The sequence below is a fragment of the Larimichthys crocea genome, chromosome XII, assembly GCF_000972845.2.
Source record: "Larimichthys crocea isolate SSNF chromosome XII, L_crocea_2.0, whole genome shotgun sequence".
In the NCBI taxonomy this organism is placed as follows: Eukaryota; Metazoa; Chordata; class Actinopteri; family Sciaenidae; genus Larimichthys; species Larimichthys crocea.
This window is the reverse complement of record NC_040022.1, coordinates 5848217-5870162: the sequence shown is the minus strand read 5'-3', so window position 1 is coordinate 5870162 and position 21946 is coordinate 5848217. Positions and strand designations below refer to the sequence as shown.

At 40.5% G+C, this 21946-nt stretch overlaps 2 protein-coding genes across 2 annotated transcripts; one reads left to right on the top strand and one right to left on the bottom strand.

Annotated features, from left to right (window-relative positions):
• Positions 1-4370: 4370 nt before the first annotated feature.
• selenow2a (selenoprotein W, 2a) lies at positions 4371-6009 on the bottom strand. The gene is made up of 4 exons (XM_010739826.3): positions 5894-6009; positions 5605-5702; positions 5404-5480; positions 4371-5321 (listed from the first exon to the last, which is right to left on the bottom strand). The coding sequence occupies exons 1-4, from the start codon at positions 5920-5922 to the stop codon at positions 5238-5240; spliced, it is 288 nt and encodes a 95-aa protein (XP_010738128.2). The 5' UTR covers positions 5923-6009; the 3' UTR covers positions 4371-5237.
• A 1832-nt stretch (positions 6010-7841) lies between these two features.
• Positions 7842-15435, top strand: si:ch211-214j24.15 (uncharacterized). The gene is made up of 5 exons (XM_019262894.2): positions 7842-7939; positions 9328-10017; positions 10118-10828; positions 10991-11638; positions 12529-15435. Exons 1-5 carry the CDS (start codon positions 7915-7917, stop codon positions 13233-13235), a joined length of 2781 nt encoding a protein of 926 aa, XP_019118439.2. The 5' UTR covers positions 7842-7914; the 3' UTR covers positions 13236-15435.
• The last annotated feature ends 6511 nt before the right edge of the window (positions 15436-21946 follow it).

Below are 21946 nucleotides of genomic sequence, written 5' to 3'. Positions count from 1 at the left end.
TTTATTTGTATATCCCAAAGTCACAAAGTACATTTGCCTCGGAGGGCTTTACAATCTGTACAGTGAGTGACACCCTCTGTCCTTAGAACCTCAGTTTGAGTGAGGAAAAACTTGCCCACAAAAAAGGTGGAAGAAACCTCAGGAAGAGCCACAGAGGAGGGATCCCTCTCCCAGGACGGACAGACATGCAATAGATGTCACGTGTACAGAACACAAACATATTGTACAATTACAATGAATGATAAAATGACAATGAATTACAATGAATGATAAAATGACAATGAATTACAATGAATGATAAAATGATTACAGTAGCAGTGGAACCTGTGATAGAGATAGAGAGACACAGATGCACAGCAGCAGCAAATCATAAACTATAAACTGTAATGGAGATATGGTAGCAATAATGACAGTAATAATATATGTATTGGACGCCGTGCAGGACCACAGCAGCCGCCACAATCCATGAGAACCTGCTGGATGAGAGAGCACAGAAACTCAGTAAAGGGAGATGTGACTGCATCTTCAACCAATACCGTGCCTGACTAGACTTGACTCATCACAGGTTATCACCTCAGTATGGACATGAGCGATTTTAACATGATTTTTTCCTTCTCGGAATGCTTTATGAGAAGAATTTTGTGAGGCACGAACATGTGAAAGTATTCAGTATTTATTTATTTCATGAGTGAAAAGATAAAAACAAACAGAACAGCCCCCAGGTGGGTTACAACCAGATGTTTTTGTGAAAAATAAATTGATGCTATTGTTGTTTTTTTCTAAATAATGATCTGAATTCTACACCAGCATTATTCAGTTTGTCATATCTTAGCTATCAAGCTAGCTAAGCTACTATGCCAATGGTTCATTCACAGCTACGGTAATATAAGCTTTTATTACAATAGTGTTGTGGAGAAAACTCAGAGAAAACTTGATTTTAAAAAATGACATGGAGAAAGCTGCTTGCGAATCTGAACTCCTTTACTCAAAACCTTCACAGCTTTTTATAACCATCATCACTGTTTCACTGTTACCTAACCAACTCACCCAATATGGACCCAAACATCCTGAACTTTGTTACGATCACGTAGTCGATGTTCTGTGGAGTGTCACATGATATCCCCCGAAACGTGTAGTACTGTGTGTGTGCTTCCCATGAGTGTGTATGGTATGGACTTCTACATGATCTGGTCAAAATGTCCTGTCAAAGACAAATAAACACTGTGGTGACTTACATTACTAGTTTACAGTTTACAGTTTATTTACTCACATCATCCCCATATGGGCTCCCTCTCTATCTATCCCTCCACTTATCCTGTCTTCCCACGAAGCCTGACACATCTGCATCCTATAAAAGTCATGATTTTGCACTTCCTCCATTTGGCATGGTCCACTTTTGCCACAGCTTCCGTCACTGTCACTTTGCAGACCTCTTCCATAGCCTTTATTGTTGTACTTTTATAGGATGTTTCCCAATTGAACAATCGATGAAGATGTGTTCAATGTTTCTCAAGAGATAAACATAACTTTTTTACTTTTTTACTGTTTTGTAGTGAGAAAGAAGACATTTTCATGTCCATTTGAAATGAGATGACAAGATGGGGTTTGACATGAAAGAAAAGCTGTTCAAAAACTGGAAATGTCCTGTTTTTGTCCCTTTATTTTCAATAGAGGTTTCAAAATCAGAGACTGTGTTTTTATGAATCTTCAAAGTCTGTAGATTAATCCAGTCCAGATTTGAGAGGTCTAGGCACAGTGGTTTTTAATCTGGTCTAATGAGGTCTTGATATAAAACAAAAACGGTGAAATCTCCCCTTTAGCATTTTCACAAATAAAATAATAGTTTCACAGATACAATAGTAGGTGTCAGGCAAAGCTGATGTCTTACCTAAAATGTCTAAAAAGTGTCGCAAAAAACAGCCAATCAGTGGACAGTCACGCTGCACAATAAGTTAATTTCCCCTTAAGTGCCAAATCAGAGGCCAACTTCAGCGTCATGTATTTATGCATCTGTATGTGTGCTTCTGTCACTTTAAATTTAAACATATATATGAGACACTAAAAACACATCAATAGCTGATACTCTTTCACCTCCAGTGCGAGTATTATGTAACACAACTATCAGTGTATAGATAATATACTGTATCAAATATAAATTGGTCTTGCTGTGTAAATTGGAAATTGGGGTATTAATAAAAACCTAATGTATGGAATGCATGGATGTACTACATATAAAATGTCAAGGGTTATTCATCTTGTTGTTGGGAACCTACTGCCTTTGGCAAAACATGAGTCAGTCAGTGTGAACTGGTTAGTCAGAGTGTTTACAATGGGGTCTAAAGGCGGTGATTCTTATAGACAAAAGCCACACTGTTCTGTGTGTGAAATCAAACACCAAGTCCCTGATAACTGATTTTCAGCCTCCAGTTTCAACAAAGTCATAACTAACTGGCACTTTTCTTGTCTTTATGACTGTGACTTCCTTGAACTGTAAAATTATCTTTAAAACTGACAAACATCACATGTGTAATTTATGTCAAACACGATCAAAACAATCATCTGTCTCTCACCATGGACTACCGTGCATATTTTTGGGGGGGCATGGGGCACACAGGAATCTGTACTAATCCATCCAATAAAAAAAACAGCAAAAGTGCACCTTGAAACCCAACACAGAGAAAACACATACATACAGCACACAGTGAGGAACAGTGGGCCCCAGCTAAAGACACTGTCTCAACACAGGCCTGTTATCAACACTTGTGGTAGCTATCTGCTGTGTCCATGTGTCTCAACGTACAGTACACAGACCCTCCCAGTGTTCATATATGCATTTTCATCCAGGCAGACATGTTAACAATCTTTAGTGTTAACACATTATTTGAGGAGTTTTGTTGAATGTAAAGCAGTCGATGGCAAATCGAGATACAAAGTTTGAGTGCAGGGAAATGTGCAGAAAATATAATGTATAAGGTACCTTATGACAATCTACAAACAGATATAACTAAAAGTACCTACATATATCACAAGCTGCAGGCAGGTGGATGAAATGTGACTTCTACTTTCTGTACTCATTGAGAAACTTGGAAAACAAGAAGAAGGATGTAAGGGAAACCTAACTGATTCACGTCATGTTTTACTGTCTCATAACATAAATCAGAATAAATTGAATGCGTTTTCTTTCACACAGATCAACAGAAAAATATCTTTTAATGAAAGCAGATTTCTACAAACTAATTTAAACAAATGACAAATAAGTATTCACCTCCTTTTAATAGGAAAACACCACTGGAAATCATCTGTGTGTAACTGATTGTAATATAAATACACCTGAATCTGAAGGTCCAACTGGAATACTTCATATAGGTACTGTATATTTTCAAACTTCTAACTGGGGGACTAACTAAGGCAGCACAGATGGTCTCTATCAGCATTAAAGCAGGCTGGTGTGAGTTATCACTCAGAGCCAAATTGCGAAAACACCCTCCAGGATTGAAGCAGTTTTTCAGACCACTGCACACTTGTGTCCTTGTTTGAGAAGTCCAAGTTTGAGTATGGGGCTGGGTCTTCAACAGGAGGTCTACGACTCCTAGGGGGTTCTCTGTGTCACTGCATTTGGGCAACCAGATTATTGTTTTATCATTGCTTGAGGTGTTTTCTGTTTTACACGACACCGATGAGAGGCTACACTTCATGTGAGGTAGCGCTACAGGAGATTAATGCAAGCCCAGTTTAATATGCAACATTTTTTTATACATTATATGTTGTTGTAATATAGATGTATGCTCCATCTTAAAGAACTATGAGCTACAGCTTTCCTGCCACATACTGAAGATGGCAGGCTGAATTTGGCGCCCCCTAGTGGACCCAATATGTCAAAAATACTGCATGATAACACAAACTGTATTCTTTTTTGTTCCACAAGTGGTAAATTAAAGGTTCAGTAGAAAAAGAAATACATACGAGTTCATACATACCATTTAACAAATTATTACAACACTGGACATTGAAAGTTTGACATATCGTCTCAAATGTCATTTCTGTGTAGGTGTCCACAGCGTTCTTTGGCTCAAGCAACTGTCGCCATGCAGGCTGGTAACAAAAACAAGAACCTGTTTGACTAAAAGGATTGGTAGTTGCTGATCAACATTACCAAGAGAGTGCTCCTTATGAGCACCCATGGGATTGAATGTTGCAAGACACCACACCCAGTACGGAACATGCAGACATGAGATGTGCATTTAACAATTCGACCCTCTAACTCATAGAGCACTGACAAAACAATCTTACATATTAACCTCTTCATGTCTGTGTCCCTTCAAAATAATGAAAGTCACTGAGAAATGACAACAAAAAGTGACACTTGGTACTTAAACAACCATTATCTTTATTCAAAGTCTACAGTTTTGACATCCAAGTAAACAATGCGAGATGATTTGTGGAAAATGCGCTGACATGCAACTGATGTGAGCTGACAGACCAGTGGGCGGTGGTCTTCAGAAGCACTTCTGATGCTCGCTCTAGTAAAAGACCGGTTTAAAATTGCAGAAGAGCTTAGCATTCCATTTTAACCGTTAAAACTATTCCAATTTGATATGCATCGGAAAAAGAAAAGCTTCATTTTTAAATACGCCAGCCACAAATTATGACATCCCTATCCACAGTCCACAATCCATACAGTAATCAGAAAGTCAGAAAGATTCTTGTTAAGAGATTAATTTATCATAGCAGAGCCGTGCACAGGCAAAGTCTCCATTTACGGAAAAGTTATCCAGAAGATTTGCATACGAGCTCAATAAACAAAGACTTGGAAACCAAGAGTTAGGCAGTTAGAGAGTGCTGGGCAATGAGACTGTAGAGAAAAAAAAAAGAAGCTCCCTCCAACTCTGCGGCGACATCTTCTACCCTGTCTCAGCTCCCATGAGGAAAACCAGGAATGGATTCTTCATACTGCAACCTTTAACTTTTTAGGCTACAGTAATCATTGACAGCCTGGAGCTCCACAATGAGAACAGAGAGGGGAGCCAGAAGTCGCGAGCAAGAGTTTTAGCGATCTGCATCAAAGAAAGCAGCTAGTGGTCATAGTGCATCTCGTCGGCTTCGTATAAAAGCACGGTCCTCCCATCCCAGCCCACTTCAGCAGTGTGGAGGTAGACCCGGAGGTGGCATTGGCAGTTTACAGTTGCACTGGCCTCTCTTGATGCTGCTTGATGGTAAAGCAGGACCGAGGGGGAGGTTTACATGATGACGCAGGGCGCGCGGCTTTTGGTGATCTTCTGGACGGGTTTCCCATCCTCGGCGCTCTGGACCGCGTTCAAGATCTGCGACAGGAAACAGTGGCAGGAATCAAAGTCTGTCACTGTGGTGACTTACATCATCAGTTTAACCTGTTTGTTTACTCACGTCATCCTCATATGGGAAGCCACTAGTCTCAAGCTTGGAGAAGATGAGCTGCCCGTTGATTTCAATCTCGAAGCTGCCTATAAAGTTCAGAAAAATTACTTTATGAACTCTACCTTTAATAATACGTGGCATCACATTAAGGGCAAACAAATGGTGGGTGAGGGTTCAGCCATATGCTCTCTCCTCTCTCTCTGCACTTACCCTGTCTTCCCACGAAGCCTGACAGATCCGCATCAGGAAACTCAGCCTTGACAACCCGGGCGAGCTCCTGATAGCGGGGTTCGTATCCTCATGCGCCGCTGCGTGGGACAAACACCCAAAACAAACACATACAATGAGATTAGCCTAGCCGCGAGCTAACTGTGCTAACACGGGGAACACCCGTCTTTAAACTGTGATTTACGGGAGGGGCTCAGTCACAAACAGGCACGGATAAGCTGACACATTCACACAAAATGGTATGTAATGAATATGAAACGAATGTATCTACCAGTACTCGACTCTAATTGTCACCCCCATTGTTGCTGTTGTTCCTCCGGCTGCGTCAGCTGAAGGAGGCTCGCTGTGAGTGGCTGGATGGGTGGAGCGTTCGCTGATATTTGTAGGCTGTGCCGCCGAGCGGGGCGGGGTTTAATCCCTGTGAAGACAGCTGACATTACTCAGACCGGAAATAATGCAGCGAATTATTTACAGTGTACAGGAATCATACTTCTAGACACATGACTACACATGTCTCTTTAGTTGTTTTCAGAATATGCAGACATGGAATATAATATTCGTAACTATGTTTTTATGCATGTATAATCACCTTAAAATACGTTTGTTTGTTTTGTTTTTGTTACTTAAACATTCTCTTTTTATATTTACAGTGGGAGTGGGTCCTCTTTCATGGAGGCCGCCATGTTGAAACACTATGTTTGTACAGTAGCCCAGAACAGACAAACTAAATACTGACTCTAAACAGGGCCTTTTAAAGTGTTGTTTGGGGTGTGTGATCTACTCGTTAAATATATATATATATCGGGACTTGTCGGCCCAAATAGCACGTCGGCCACCGAAAAATGCACGGTATGCCAGATTGCCAGTCCGTCCCTGATTGCAATGCAGTGATTAGATTGGATGCAAATCAATTCTACACACTGGACCTTTAATAACCTTCCTCTCTAGTAACCTGTCTCCAAATAAAAATTAGTTTTTTTCTGATGAGTGAGGAATGCCATCACAATTATCCACAGCTCTACCTTTGTAATATCTTGTTTTGTCCAACCAATCAACCAAAATGATTCAAACAATTAATTAAAATTAAAAAAAAAAAACATGAAAAAAATACAGATACCACATTGTAAAAATACTCAGTTACAAGTAAAAACTCTACATTAAAAGAAAAAAAAACACACACACAAAGCAGTTACGTTTAGGGCACCAAATTGGATTGCAGCAGCCCTATATTGTTGGGTTAGGTTATCCATCATGTTTTATAACTCTACTACTATATTACTTCAACTGTAGTTGTTAATTTAATGTAGTGGAGTGGAACAAACAACACTGACTTTCAAATTATATACTACCTGTGTGAAGTCAAATTCCACCACTGCCACATACCAGAAAAATTTCCTGACTTGAACTATTCGTGTTTACTTTATTCACTTACTAACAATGATCCTGATATTGTCAGTCTTTGTGTACATTGATTAAGTGTCTGCCTTTCTGTCTTGACAATGACTCAGACAGACCATTTACACTTTAATGACACCCCCTGTGGGTGAAAATCATTGAACAATGCATGAACAACTCATTAGTGGAGCCAAGACACGTGAGAGGACTTAACCTCCTTTGTGCTTTTTGTCATTACAACTAAGATGGGTGGGAATGGGGATGGAGTGTTACAATTTTTTCCCCTGCAGCCCCGAACAGACCCATGACTCTCACCATATAATTAACATATTATCATTCACATGCAGAGCATTGAAATTAAGCATGTGAGTTAATTAATTTCATTACCTGAATAAAAGACACTTTCATCTAACTGAGCTAAAACATGTACAGAGGGTAAATCAATCATTGCAAAACAGATAAGACACACTTCATTAATTAATTACAGTAATAAAAAACTGTAATCATGTAGGCGTCCAATCAGAAGAGTCATTATCACTCAATTTAAAATAAAATAAGAAGATACTGTGAGGATTCATTGTCTCATGGATGTAAACACACTGTATCAGTATATACAAAAAGAACTGTGTGTACTGTTTGGTGCATGATCCTTCACACACTCCTCTGTTTCTTTTCCTTGTGGACTGTTGACCTGCTGCTGAGAGGTGTGGTTCTTACTGTCTGCTGCATGTGTGTCTGATTACTCATTACAGACTCATAACCTTCAGACTCATATGCACATAAAACTTCCGCTGCGACTCTCTGTCCACAGTTTTCACAGCGCACACAGAAGATGTGGACGTGACATATGGATAAATGATGTTTTTCAAAATGTAGAAGCTTATAGATGAATGTGAGATGGCAACCGGTGAGCTATCAACATGTAAGTTTTGATGTTTCATAATAACTGTGTTGCATTCAGGATTAAGTTTTTCAAGGTATTTTTATGAAAACATAAACAACTTCCTGCTTTTTAGACCAGTTCAACTGTCTTCTTAATATTTCATACTCATTTGATTTGTGGCTTTTTAATGCCATACTCCGCCCTTGTTATCTTCTGTGCATTGTGATTTCATATATTTTGTTGCTTTTATATAACAGTCAAAGTATTCTTTTAAGTTTCATTTAAAATGGAAGGATTTAAGCCATTAATATAGTTTGAGTTCACTTTATGATATTTATAAAGTTGTATGTAGTAGTTTTATGTCATAATGATGCAGAATGTTATACTTTTTGTACCCCATTTTAATCACAATTATTTGATTGAATAGCTTGGTCTATAAAATGTCAGAAGATTATAATTCCTCAGAAGTTTAATCAGGCTAACGGCCCCGAGATAGAAGATATTCAATTTAGTACCATAAAAGAGAGAGAAAATATTCATATTTGAGAAGCTAGAGACAAAAGAATTCACAAGAGAACATGTTTATGCCGTTACACTGGTCATAAAATAATTCTTCCTCCTTCATAAAAAATTTCATGATAACTAAACATGAGCAACATGTAGCATTGTCCAAGTGTACTTTAGTAAGAATAAAAATACAACAAAAAATGGTTTAAACTATGTTTAAAACTACTGCTCGCTATGATTTTCTCCATGATAAAGACCCTCTTTTCATTCTGCTATGATGGGGGAGCTGCAGCTTCAACCAGAAAGCTGTAATAATTTTTTTTGTTGTCTATCATAGTATCTGGAGTTACACTTAGTATATAAAGTGCAAAATTTTAAGTAAAGCTAAAACATGTTTAATCTACTTTTGAATATTTTTACAAAGATCTACAATTTTAGGTCAATCCCAAAATGTCCCACACCAACCCACAACGCCTCCAACATAATATTTCATGTTCATCTTCCAATCAGATTAGTTAGTTACCTTATGTTCTGTGTTAAATGTTTCCTCCCATTGGTCATCTGTTATTATAATATTTGCTTCCACTTCCAATGAACTAGTGTAGTCTCTGGCACTTTTGCTTAAATGATTGATTCTCAGAATTGCTGTTGCTCAATTTTCTGTCAAAGATGTTTGATTTACTGTCATAAAAGAGAAAAAAGAAATTAATTAAATGATTGGTTTTCAGAATTGCAGCTTAACTTTCTGTAAATTGATTAATTGTTTCAGTTTTATCTTGAAATAAGATTTTGCTTTTTGTTTGCTATGTGTGATATGAATGCATTTTTTAAATGTGAATTTATCTATCTGAATGAAAAATGTGATTTCAGGCAGTGTAGCTTCATCCTTCTCTCTGTGTTTATTTCTTCTTCTCTGTCAGGGAACCGCTGGTGTACATCGTCACAGTTGAAGATTGTCCTTCTTGGTGGCAGAAACTCTGGAAAGAGCTCCCTGGGGAACTTAATCCTGGGCAAGGAAGAGTTTGTCACCAAAGAGAGGACGACGTGCTCCCGGAGGCTGGGTGTGGTGGCCGGACGGTGGCTCACAGTGGTGGACACTCCTGGCTGGTGGTGTGACTTCAGCGCTCAGGACACATCTGAGCTGGTGAAGAGGGAGATTGTGAGCAGCGTCTCTCTGTGCTCACCAGGCCCGCATGTATTTCTAATTACAATCAAGGCAACCTCTGCCTTCTCTGAGAAGCGTCGCAGGGCTGTGGAGGAGCATGTGGCTCTGCTGGGTGAGAGGGTGTGGAGTCACTGTGTGCTAGTCTTTATCTCTGCTGATGGATCTAAACACAAAGAAACAGGAGAGCTTGTACGGGCAGGGGGAGAGGCCCTCTGCTGGCTCATTGAGAAGTGTAGTCAGAGGTGTCACACTGTTATCTTGAGCGATGACGCTGGAGGCACCAAGCTGCTGGAGAAGATACAGAAACTTGTCGCGGAAAATGGGAACAGAGTGTTTAAGATGCAGGGAAACATTTTACAGGCGGCTGCAGAGGAGAGGAGAAGAGTGGAGGAGAGGGCTCGGCAGAGGTTCATGAGAATGAAGAAACACAGATCTCTCATGAGAGGTAAGTTGATCCGAATCTTTGGAAAGGTTTTGCTTATTTTGGCTGTTTTATGACACTCCACTCCATCTGCCACCTTCTCCACATTGCCTCATTCCTTCAGAGCGGTTGCGGCCCATTACTAATATCCAGATTGTGTTGGTGGGAGCAAAGGGTTCTGGGAAAACTTCCACGCTGAACACAATCCTGAGCATCAAGAGCAGACAGCCAATGAGGAGAACGGCCCAATGCCTTGTTGGATCTGGAGTGGTGTTTGGGAGACAGCTGACTGTGGTGGACACCCCGGGCTGGTGGATGAACTACTTCTGTGACGAGAGTCCAGTCTTCGACCGGAGGGAGATAGCGTTCAGTTCGTCACTCTGCCCTCCTGGGCCTCATGTCTTCCTGCTGGTGATCCGTGTGGACAGAGCCTTCACCGACACCTACAGGAGAGCGGTGCAGGAGCACCTCCAGCTGATCAGCGAACACATCTGGAATCGTGTCATCGTTCTGTTTAGTTTCGGGGACTGGCTGGGAGGCACCACTACTGAGCAGTGCATCGAGAGCGAGGGAGAGCCTCTGCGGTGGATTCTTGAAAGATGTGGCAATAGGTATCATGTCCTGAACAATAAAACTAATGGGGATGGATTTCAGGTTAGAGAACTGATTGGGAAGATCGAAGAAATGTTGGCCGGCAGTGAAGGTGGCTATCATTATGAGATAGAGAGGAAACTGATGGAACAGATGGAGGAGAAGATAAGAAGAGAGAAAGAGAGAGCCAAGGAGAGACTGATGGAGAAGGAGAAACAAAGGCAGATGGCGAGGTCTCAGCTGGGTGAGTTAGATGCATTTAAAAGTGATAAACAATGTCAGTGTGATCATGTTTCACTTACTTAATCAACACTATTTAATTGAGCTGATTTTTTGGACACAATTCATCCAAAAAGTAGTTTGTTTGCCATGTTTCTAACAGATTTGCTGAATTTCCTTCCAACAGAGAAGTTCAACCCTCTTCCAGAATTGCGAGTAGTGCTTGTTGGTGGCAGGAAAACAGGCAAGAGTTCATGCGGAAACACCATCCTGAGAAGGGAGTCCTTCTGCACAGAAACGCAAACCACCTTCTGCTCTGAAAGACAAGCCAATATCAGTGGCAAGACGGTGACGGTGCTGGACACACCAGGCTGCTTCCCTGTGACCTCTGACCTCCTCGTACCATCCTGTGCTCTCCTCCTTGTTGTCAATGTGAGCTCCTCATTTAAAGACACCCACAGGGAGGCCATAGAGAAACAGCTGGAGGCAGGAGGAGGCCAGATGTGGAGCAGAGCTACGATCCTGTTCAGCTACGGCGATTGGCTGGGCGACACGAGCATCGAGCAGCGTATTGAGAGTGAAGGAAGACCACTGCAGAGGCTGGTTGAGAAGTGTGGGAACAGATATCATGTACTGGACAATAAACACTGGGGAAATGGAGCTCAAGTTTATGAGCTAGTTGAACTGATAGAGGAGATGCTGGTGGGAGAAAGGCTGGCTTTTCTTCACAGGGGCGATCACATGTGGACAAGTGTTTCTACACTTCACGCAGTGAAGCTGTGTAAAAGAGATTTAGACGTGCCTAACAGCTGCAGGCATCAGCTGCCCCACCACTGTAAGTACAACTCATTCACTGAGGTTTGTTCCAAAAACCTCATCACACTGTTTTTTCTGGACTGGTTTATGATGACATGGTTCTTTTAGAGAAATGGTTCCCAGCTTGGGGGTAAGGACCAAATCTGAGGGATTATGAGACACTTCATTTTATTTATTATTCAGACATTTCACCAATCTTTGTTTTTTTATTGTATAAATTAATCAGACTTTCTCAGGCTACTTGGAGAATCACTTATCAGATTTCATAATGCTCCATATTTGTAGTTAAAACAAAGTATTTGAACTACAGCACTTGTTTCCAACCTGGGGTTCACAACCCCCACTAGAGGTCACCAACGCTTTACGAGAAGTAGCGAGGCCTTCATGATTTTAAGACAACTACAGTAGGCAAACATCTCAGCATTACATTCATTTAATTCTTAAAGTTTATATTATTATGTAAGAGACCTGAACATATATTCACGGTCTTCACTCTCTGCTTAACAAGCCTCATAATGATTCAGAAAAGCACACAGTTAAAAATCTAAGAGCTAAAAGAACAATGAGAAAGAAACATCAAATCTGTCATTAAAGAAGCCTAATAAATATGAATGAAAGGAAATAATCGCTTGTTCTTGTACAAACTTTAAGTTTAAAGCTTTAAAAAAAATTAAAGAATATGCACTATTATTACCATTATTAGGTATGACTTAAGATATGTAACAGTGAAGTGTAGAAAACAGACAGTAAACAGAGTAAATCTGTCATATCAGGTGTGTCATGAGACCTGGTTTATGGCGTTAACAGGGAGGTAGTACCTGTAGTAAAGAGATAAGCAGATTTCTATCTTGGTGGGGATGGTTGGAATTTTTATGGCTCTCATGAAATCACACTTTGTTTCCTTTACAGTGACTGAATCAGCCAATTCTACTGCCCAGATATCACTAAGCTGCTCTGATAATGGTGCTCAGATAGTGGCACTACCAGCAGAAAGATCAGGAAGATGGACTGGACCCTCCATCCTGGACAAATATAGTTTCATGTCCTGTTTGGCCTCTATGCTCTCTGGTAAACAAGGACTGAGGTGGACCCTAAATGTGCCTGCCTGGCTCCCTGATGATGATCTTCACTTGAGACTAAACGGTGAAAGCCAGGTCCATCTGTTCTCATCCAGACGTCCAAAGAAGCTTCTGGTTTTACCTCAAACAGAACTCAAGATGCTTGCAGAGGAAAATGTCATCAGTGTGAATTCCCTCTGCCATCCTGCACTGAGAGAGAAGACTCTCTGGAGGCTTAGTGAGGCTGGAGGTCTGCAGGCTCTGATCGACCAGTGGGACCACAGCAGCTTGGAGGAGCTGGAAGCTTTCATTGACTTCTACTTTGAAATGGTTTGGGAGCAAACCATGGGGTCATTTCAACCAGCTGAGCCCGACTGTCCCACCGCAGAGCAGGATGCAGTCGTCGAGGAGGCTAGACCGGAGGAAGTGCTCTCATCCATCGACAGGAAACTTTCAAAGCTGGAGCTCCTTGAGGAAATCCGGAGGGATATGGCTGAGCTGAGGACGAGTCTGGAGCAAAGCTGGAAGGCCATACAGGAACTGAGAGAAAAAAAGTAAAGATGATGATCATAATGCGTTGCTGCAAGATAAAGTCAATTAGATTATACAGCCAAATTTAAATTTAATCTGTGTTTTTTTTAATAGTAAATAGAAAAAAACAACATTATTTTCTGTAAATATCATGCAGGGTCACAATTGTCACAATTCTCCACAAGGGGGAGCACTTGTATAACAATAGGTTATTTATATTACGTAGCCGCTGAAATGTCATACTTCTGCAGTTATGGAAAGTACTCAGACCTTTGACTTGAGTAAAAATAGTTATACCACAGTTTAGAAATACTGTTATGAGCCAAAGTCATGCATTAATATTAGTCTTAGTATCAAAATATACTTAGTAAAAAGTTAAAGCAGATTAATTCATGTTATTGGAATATATTTATTGATGTATTATTGTGTTCCCCATTTAATGTTGCAACTGGTAAATGTGGGGCTAATTTGAATTATATTCCGATATAACATAACTACAGTTATTAAATAAATGTAATGAAGTTAAAAGTATCTCAAAATATTGTAATGTAAGTACACTGCTTTAGGAAATCTACTTAGTTACTCTCCTGAAGACTGAGAAAGCAGAGCGTTCTGTAACATCACAACCAGCTCTTTGAAACATCATCATCATCAATCGTGCTGGGATTGCACTGTAAACATACAAGAATATGAATTCAGGAAGATGTCGAGCAACTTCCAGGCGGCACCAAAGCATGTTGGAGGACCCACAGAGGAAGCAGAAATAAGGAAAGGTTAGAGATGAATATGATGCATAACAATATTCACAGAAAAATCTTTAAAGAGTCAGCTTTTAGGGCGAGGATGAGTTGGATGTGGGTTTAGAGGCTACTGTATGAGTTTACTCTGTAACTAAGGATGAAGAACTAAGCGTGCAGGCAAAGATCACCAAGCTCATGAAAGTCGTGATGTGCATCACAAACATCACCAATTTAATAGGAGGCCAAAACACAGCCGTATTGTGGTAGAAGAGGACAGATACAGAATCTAGACAGTACAAAAAAACAAACAGACATATCTTGTTAAATCATTCCACATCTGTTTGACCCTAGGAGAAGTGAAACCGGAAGAAGATATCACAAAAAATAGAAGGAGAGGATGTGGCTACATGTTTCTCTAATAAATCAGGTTTAAAATTAACCGTGTTCATCCGTGCACGTGTGTGCTTCTCCCAGCTTACAGACAAACACTTAAACCAGTGCCGTAAATAGGGTGTCGATCCAGAAGACCATTTTCTTTGTTGAGAAAACAGAGAATCTGCACAGCTTCCATTCAAAGCCTTTATTTCCAGAATCAAAAGACTTTCAAGTGAGTCACACACACACACACACACACACATACTACTGCAGCATACAGAGCTTTAGCAGAGTAAACACTGTGTCCTCTGCTGTCGAGGCTTTTTTTTTTTTTTAAAGCCCAATAATAAATATGTATGGTAACATCAGGAGGCAGGTGGCCATTTTATAACGTAGGTAAAGTTGTTTGATGTCGTCTCCCTATCCGGATGTGTGTATAAATATGAAACCAGTGAAATATCTGAGAGCTGAAAGCATCACTTTTCTATTTTCAGTGTAATCTCTGTTCAAGTCTGATGTCTATATCATTGTGTTTCTATCCGTTTTAAGCTGCATTAGGCAACTTTGCACGTCCGTGGCTCCACATGGCCGTGAGAGATAACCGCATGAAAAATGTAAACCTCAATAACCAGATATCATGATTCACTGCTGTTTAGGATTTTGACTTGTGTTTATCTGCTCCCTATGTACAAAACAGCCAACAACATGATGAAAAAATAGGACTTATAGAAATAAAAATATGGTACCATGCCATTGTTCTGACGGCGCATCATTCCAATACCGTAGTAATCTGAAAAATGTCCCATTGTGATCCCAGAACAAGCTCTTGCTTTGAAGGCCCGCTGTTCAGAAAATACGTATCACCAACTCACTTAACATACTTTTTTTTTTACCAAACCATCTTTTCTGGAACCTAACCAAGTATATTTGGTGCCTAAACCTAACCAATCTGTGACCATTTCACAATGTTAATCACAAGCTTATTATTTGACTATGATGATAACAGGCTATAGGACAAGTGGCCTTTTCGGTTTCTGAATAAGGGGCCGTCAGAACACTGGGTTGTTCCCAAAAAGTTAACTTAAAATTAAAATTATGCGTCATTATTGTGTCTTTTTGTGTAAAACAAAAACATTTTTTACTCCCTTATTGCAAATTGTTGATTTTGTACTGTTCTTTGTCTATCTAGTTATCATGTCACTCATGAAAGTAATTTGTATTTTCATTTTTGTCTAGTGGGATTGAGCCTCTGTAGAGAGGTAATTGTGAAATTCATCATCACTATGTGACTCTTACAACAGCTGCATTTTGAGATGAAAGCCTTGAAGTTCTGTTCAACATATAAAAATATAAAATATTTCTCCTCTCGCTGTACAAGTGAAGTTTTCTTTTCTTTGCCTCTTATCTTCCACGGTGTTGTTAACAGATAACTCTTCAGCCTAAGAGCTCCCAAAGTGTTGAGATACCTGTGATAAAAGACAGGAGAAATCTCTGCTGAGGCGTTACAAAAGAGGGTCGGAGGCATTTTGAGGATGGACTTACAGGAAGCATAATGGCAAAGGAGTGATTTGTAGGCAATCATGGTCTATTTATCTCTGCCATTCTTCATCTCGGGGCTTTCTCTCTTTGCATTACACCTCTTTGAATACCATTACTGCTTCAGTCCTCTCTCCCTGCTGTCTTATCATCTGTCTTCCTCTGTTGTCAACATGTCATTCCTCTGCGCTATTCTCCTGCCGATCATTTTGTCTCAACCCATTCTCTCTTCTCTATCTTCCCCATGTCTTTTCTCTCTGCAGTTCCTCCCTCCTTCTCTCAAATCAAGTCGTGAGTGCTCAGCCCCTCGCCCCCCCTCTCATTAAAGGAGTTCTGCAGCCTGGAAGTAAGCTCAGGAGAAATGGATCTCCTCTCTCTCTCTCTCTCTCTCTCTCTCTCTCTCTCTCTCTCTCCATCGTGGAGGCTGTTTGGGAGACAATTTTGAGCCCGCATCCATCTCCATTAGCGGGACAGCACAGCGACCGGTACGACCCCCCACTCTCTGCCTTGTATATCACGTTTCAGTGCCTGCTATTTTTCCAGGTGGAAAAAGAAAGCCAGACGGAGAGATGGGCACAGGCTGGGAACAAGGATGGAGAAGAAGGAAGAGAAAGATGATTTAGACCTGGTGTAAAGGAATCATCCATCCTCCACTTCCTTCCATGCTCTGATACGATGACGTCCCCCGGGGGTGATGTCTGGGACATGGTACGGTGTAGTCCAGTGCCCCTCAGCGGGAGAGCTGAACTTTTCTACCTTTTCCAGCTCGTAAAGAAAGTCTGCATCATGACCTCACAGTGATACACATTACACAAGAGTTTTTAGGCTGAAATTGAGAGTACAGTATAGAAAAAGCTGTATCAGGTGATGAGGCCTGGTGATGGAAGTTACTGATCCCTATTTAGGTCAAAGTGTGATAAACAACAGAGACTGTGGCTTTGGTGGGAATTAAAAAATAAAATCTTCTCTTTTTCTTCAAGTGTTTTTGGCCACATCCAAATCAAGCCAAGTCCGAGTCAATCTCAAGCAATTCAAAACAAATCCCAGTCAACAATAAAAAAACACAGAGGTCTTTACAGGTTGTGGGGGTCTTTTGGGTCAATTCGTCAAAGTCCAAGACTTTAACTTCTTAAGCAGATTAGAAGTCTTCTGGAAGTTCTGCATTCACTGAACCTCTCCCAGGAGGAGCTCTTGAGAAATACCTCTGGGTGCCTTGCAATGGAGAATGGATGGACTAAGAAATAGATGTAAATCAAGTAAAGTCTTAGTCAGTCAGTCTCAAGTAAGACATCATCAGTGAAACAACTGACGAAACCATCAGTAATGAAACCATCAATGAAAGACAAGGCAGTAATGTAGGAGCTTCAGGCCTCATTTATCCCCCATTACAACATCACCTTTAGCCTGGAGGGAACTATTTTTCTGGAATGGTTCAGGAATAGTTTGAATAAGTCCAGACTTCAAGTATAGAGGTGAGGGAGGAGTGCGCGTCAGAAGTAAATGAGGTACATTTTACTTTGCTGCCACCTGGCAGGACTAAAACAACCAAACACACACACACATTCACACTCACACTCGTCCATCTTCCCAAATCCACGTCTGTCATTGAGTCCCATCAGGATATGCCGGATCAGGGAAAACCTCAAGGGCAAAGTTCAGGAAACAATTAAGGGAAATAACTGCACACCAGTGGACCGAATTCCACTTCCAGTTTGAATATATGTCTGTTTCTCAGAAGGTCTCACTCGTTAAATCATTAACCCCGCGACTGGAGACCACAAAAGAGGAAAAGCAACATGGTTGTATGTTAAAAATTTAGACGCCATCTGCTCCGCAAGTGGCTATTACAAGAGCTATTACAGAGAGGGATCAGAGGAGAGCCCCCTGTAAATCAATGGAGGCTTACTGGGTTTGTGGTTTGACCCTGAAGTCGATTTCACCTTCAGATATTTAGCGCCCAACAATGGCCAGTGAGGCAGAATGCTTTCACAGCGTTTTATCACTGCGATATGTCAGAAGCACTTAAATAAGATGTATGTCATAGAGGATTGAAACATCTGTGCTCTCACAACATCACCGCTATCTGTGGGAAGGGCTGCAACATGAAGGGTGTGAAAACAGGGTTTGGGCTCTAAACACACGTTTTTATTTAATGATTTGCCAAGAGTCCCCGTTAAAGGGGTCACAAGAAAATTGACATCAGATTTTTAGCCATGCTAGCAGCATAGCCTGGGGGTGTCAGCGTTGGTCTGTCGGACCAGCACTTTGGTTTAATTATCTCAATAACCATTGAATAGATTACTGTGAAATTGTTCAGACATTCATTTTCCATTAGGATGACTCCTAATAACTTTGCTGATTCTCATGCCATTGGCAAGTCAATCTTTGTGCGTAACTAAACATTCCTATCACTTTCAGCTGTACTTCATATTTAGTGATAATTACCAGCTGTGGCAGTGATGGCTAGTATTTATTGTCACCTTAGGGGGCTGTGTGTGTTTGTCATCATGGTAAAATGTGCTCCAGGAGGTGCAGTCCAGTACTTTGGCAGGTTAGTCTGCCTGTGAGAAGTATCTCAGATCAGTCTTTTGTAGTTCGTCTTCTGAACTTTGTAGTTTTACCACAGATCACGTCAATAACATCCGCAAAATGATGTACCCTAGTATACTGGTTTCCAAAGTGGGGGTCGGGACCCCCTGGGGGGTTGCGAGGTAGCAAACAGGGGTGATTTTCAGAAATCAAACAAAATTTTAAATTTTTTAGAAATATCTTTTTTATTTTTCGATATTCTTTGACTCCTGATGTGATTGCGGCAGATTAACTACATTAGCAGCAACAACAACATCAGCTAAGGTCTATTAGCGTCATGCTAAACATTATGACATGTAACAAGGACAAATCATCTGATATCTGGAGATAGTGGGGGTCGCAAATCACTGATACCATTGTTTTGGGTGTCGCAGGCTGAAAAGTTTGGTTGTCGGATTCTCTGAACACTGCGGTCGTCTTCTGCTAACTCCGTATGAATTCTCCTTCACATCTTTCTTTGACCTCATGACATTTTCCATCGAAGTCCAGGAAAAGTGTTTAGGAAAGGACTTGAGAAGTAATTTTTATTGACTATTTGACTGTACCCTATGTCTTGTATTAACTTTTATCCATCTTGAATGGTTATGTAGGGGATGGATTAATAACAGATTTCCTTCTTTTCTTGTGAAATACAAAACAGTTTTACCTCCTAATACCCCCAAAGGTATTGAAATGAGAAAAACTCACTTTATGGTTGAACTGCACATAACTCACATGGTGACATGGAGGTATTCATTGCTTCATTTCAATAGTCACAAAACCAAAGAGTCTCTAAACCACTGTGTTTATAGGCTAGAACATGTATGTATTTATTTGTTGTGTCACACTAGCATGTTAATAAGGGTTATTTTATACATGGCAGCATTCATGAATTTGGTCTGGCACTGATACAATCTTTAACATCATATTTGGATGACTGCCTTTAATCATCTATAGCTATATGTTCCAGCAGCCGCTGGTCTTTTTTTTCCTGAGACAAAAATGTGTGGTTGAGTGGAGAAGCCTGGGCTCTGTGCCTTGAATGACAACAACATAAAGGGACGAAAAGAGGTTATTGAGATGCATGTTGTGTAAAGAGAAATATGTGATAGCGCTTGCTGGAAAACAAGATAATGGAAAAACCAAGAACAGGAAAGAGATGCAGGCGAATGAATCCAGATTTTATGCTTAGAGCCAAGATTTATAGTGAAAGGACACATAATACATGGACTCATGTGTAAGCAAACACACACACACACATACTGCAAAGGTTTATTTTATGTCTGTTGAGGATTTCCAGGACATTAGCAGCCAGCCATGTATGCTGGATGAGTGAACATGACCGACCTATGCAAGGTTAAGGCCTTTGATCGCTGCCAATGAGACAAAAAACGAGGTACGATGGAAACACAACACGACTACACATTCAACAAACATTATACACAACCGCAGCTATTAACCGTGCGTGCAGTAATACAATCCAATCAAGACGAGGAAATCCCAAAATGCGCACATGTATTCACATGCACAAAAAGTGATTAAGCATCTCAATTACAGCCTTCATTACTCACTATTATTTAATTGTATTGAGCTGTTTGTGGAAGTCCAAAGCTCAGTATGATCACATTCTGGGAGTAAAGGATGCTTGGAGGGAGGTAGAGGAAGAGGATCAGGTTATCTATGATTGCTATTCAATACCATCCAACCAGCTAATCGTATTACTCCCCTTTCTGTGTCCTGCTGTCAATACTCATCCTCTGGTTCCTCTCAGTCAACAGCTCGCTTTTTACCACCTTTTTCTCCTCCTCTTTGCTCTTAACACCTCTTTTCATTTATTTCGATTTCTCTCTCGGCCTCTCATGCATCCCTCTCTTCTCTCAGCATGATCTTAACCTTCCTCCAGGTGCTTAAGATGGCAAGACTGTGGTGGCCTTTACAGTATGATCCCAGGATGCTCATACAGACCAAAGAAGCCTAAAACAACAACGTCCTGTCTTATTCGCAGACAAACCTCTTTGATCCCAGGACGTTTTGCTCGCACGGAGACAAAAGGCGAGTGAAATGTAAATGTCTCCGCCTGCAGGTGTTTTATGTAGATGTTCTATTTCTTCTGTTTGAGAGAACACCAAGAATATAATTGGAACTCTCTAAGTTGAATATATTCGAATCACAATTTGTTTATCATAAAAAAAAAGCTGTCCTGATTGATGCAGAGGAAACAGCACATTTATCTACTGCGGTGCCTGATGCACTCAAAGAGCACTGAATAAGTTTAAAATCACACAGCGCCATCAATTTTCCATCAGCATCACCTTGAGTGAAGCAGCTCATCCATTTGGCTGATTACAGTGGTTTCGCTGAAGCGTCACCGTGAAGAGGTTGGAGAAAGGAGGTAGGAAAGCACATAAGTACTACTTCTCTCGATTACAGTGGATCATAAATGGTCTTATCTGAGTCAGTGCTTCACTTTACTCCAGGGAGAGGAGTGGGTGACAAATACAGCAACTGTTTCATTACTTACCGGCAAAGGGATGCTCTCAAAAACACTTAATAAAACATCTCCTTATTGTCATTTCCAAGAGGAACAAAATTATCAAGGCAATAACTCAGACATTATACAATAAAATATGATAATCAAATTCAAAGTACTCCTATGGGGCAATAAAAATAAATTATCAACAGGAGGAGAGAATAATAAAGGCATCCCAAAATCTGTTCCCCTGAACAGTAGAGCAATGTCTATGTAGTCCCCAACACTGAAAAAATAAACAGTTCACTAACACTGGAAAAATACATATGATTAAGTTTACTACGTTTATTATAGTAGTATAGTTCCAACTTTTCAACAGTGAGGTCTGTGATTGAACCAGTACATTGCTTTGACACCACAAGTGACAAAATGTGTTTTGGTAATTAGGTAATTATTTTACTAAAAGTGAAATAAGTGAACTTGTTCCAGTATAAATCCATTTGTGTTAATTATTTGTTAATTATTCACCTTTATTCATTAAATCTTTCTGACACTGTTTCTTAACTCCTGACGCTGCAGAGGAATAATCTCCTGAGAGAGATTCGTCATTTGTACAAAGAAATAAACTGAATTGAGTTGTTAATATGCACATTTTATGCAGTGAGTGTGTCAGTTAAATGATCTGTACACAAGTTTCATGAGCGTCACCTGTGCAAATACAACCTGTCTTTGTTGCACCTTTCTGCTTCTGGTTCCCCGGTACATCTGGGTCATCTGTTCTGAGGGGAGAGGGCGGATCACATGTTTTACAACCTGCTTTCGTGCTACTGCCTCCCCCCCACACCGTGACAGCAGGAGATCTGAGGGTGAGTCTGGAGGTCAGCACACTATGTTGCACGCCAGCCATGTGGAGACAGAAACAGGCTTTTTTTTTTTTTTTTAAACGGCTGTCCAGGAATGTGACAGTGCACCTGCTCAAAGATGTGTCTGTCTGGTTTTGTCAGGTATGAAAAGTTTGGTGTTTAGTGTCTGTGTGTGTGTTGGGTCAG

Coding starts and splice junctions, on each gene's coding strand:
- si:ch211-214j24.15 (XM_019262894.2), top strand. CDS start 7,915: ATGGCAACCGGTGAGCTATCAACAT. Junction 10,018..10,117: donor ACACAGATCTCTCATGAGAG/GTAAGTTGATCC, acceptor TCATTCCTTCAG/AGCGGTTGCGGCCCATTACT. Junction 10,829..10,990: donor GATGGCGAGGTCTCAGCTGG/GTGAGTTAGATG, acceptor TCCTTCCAACAG/AGAAGTTCAACCCTCTTCCA.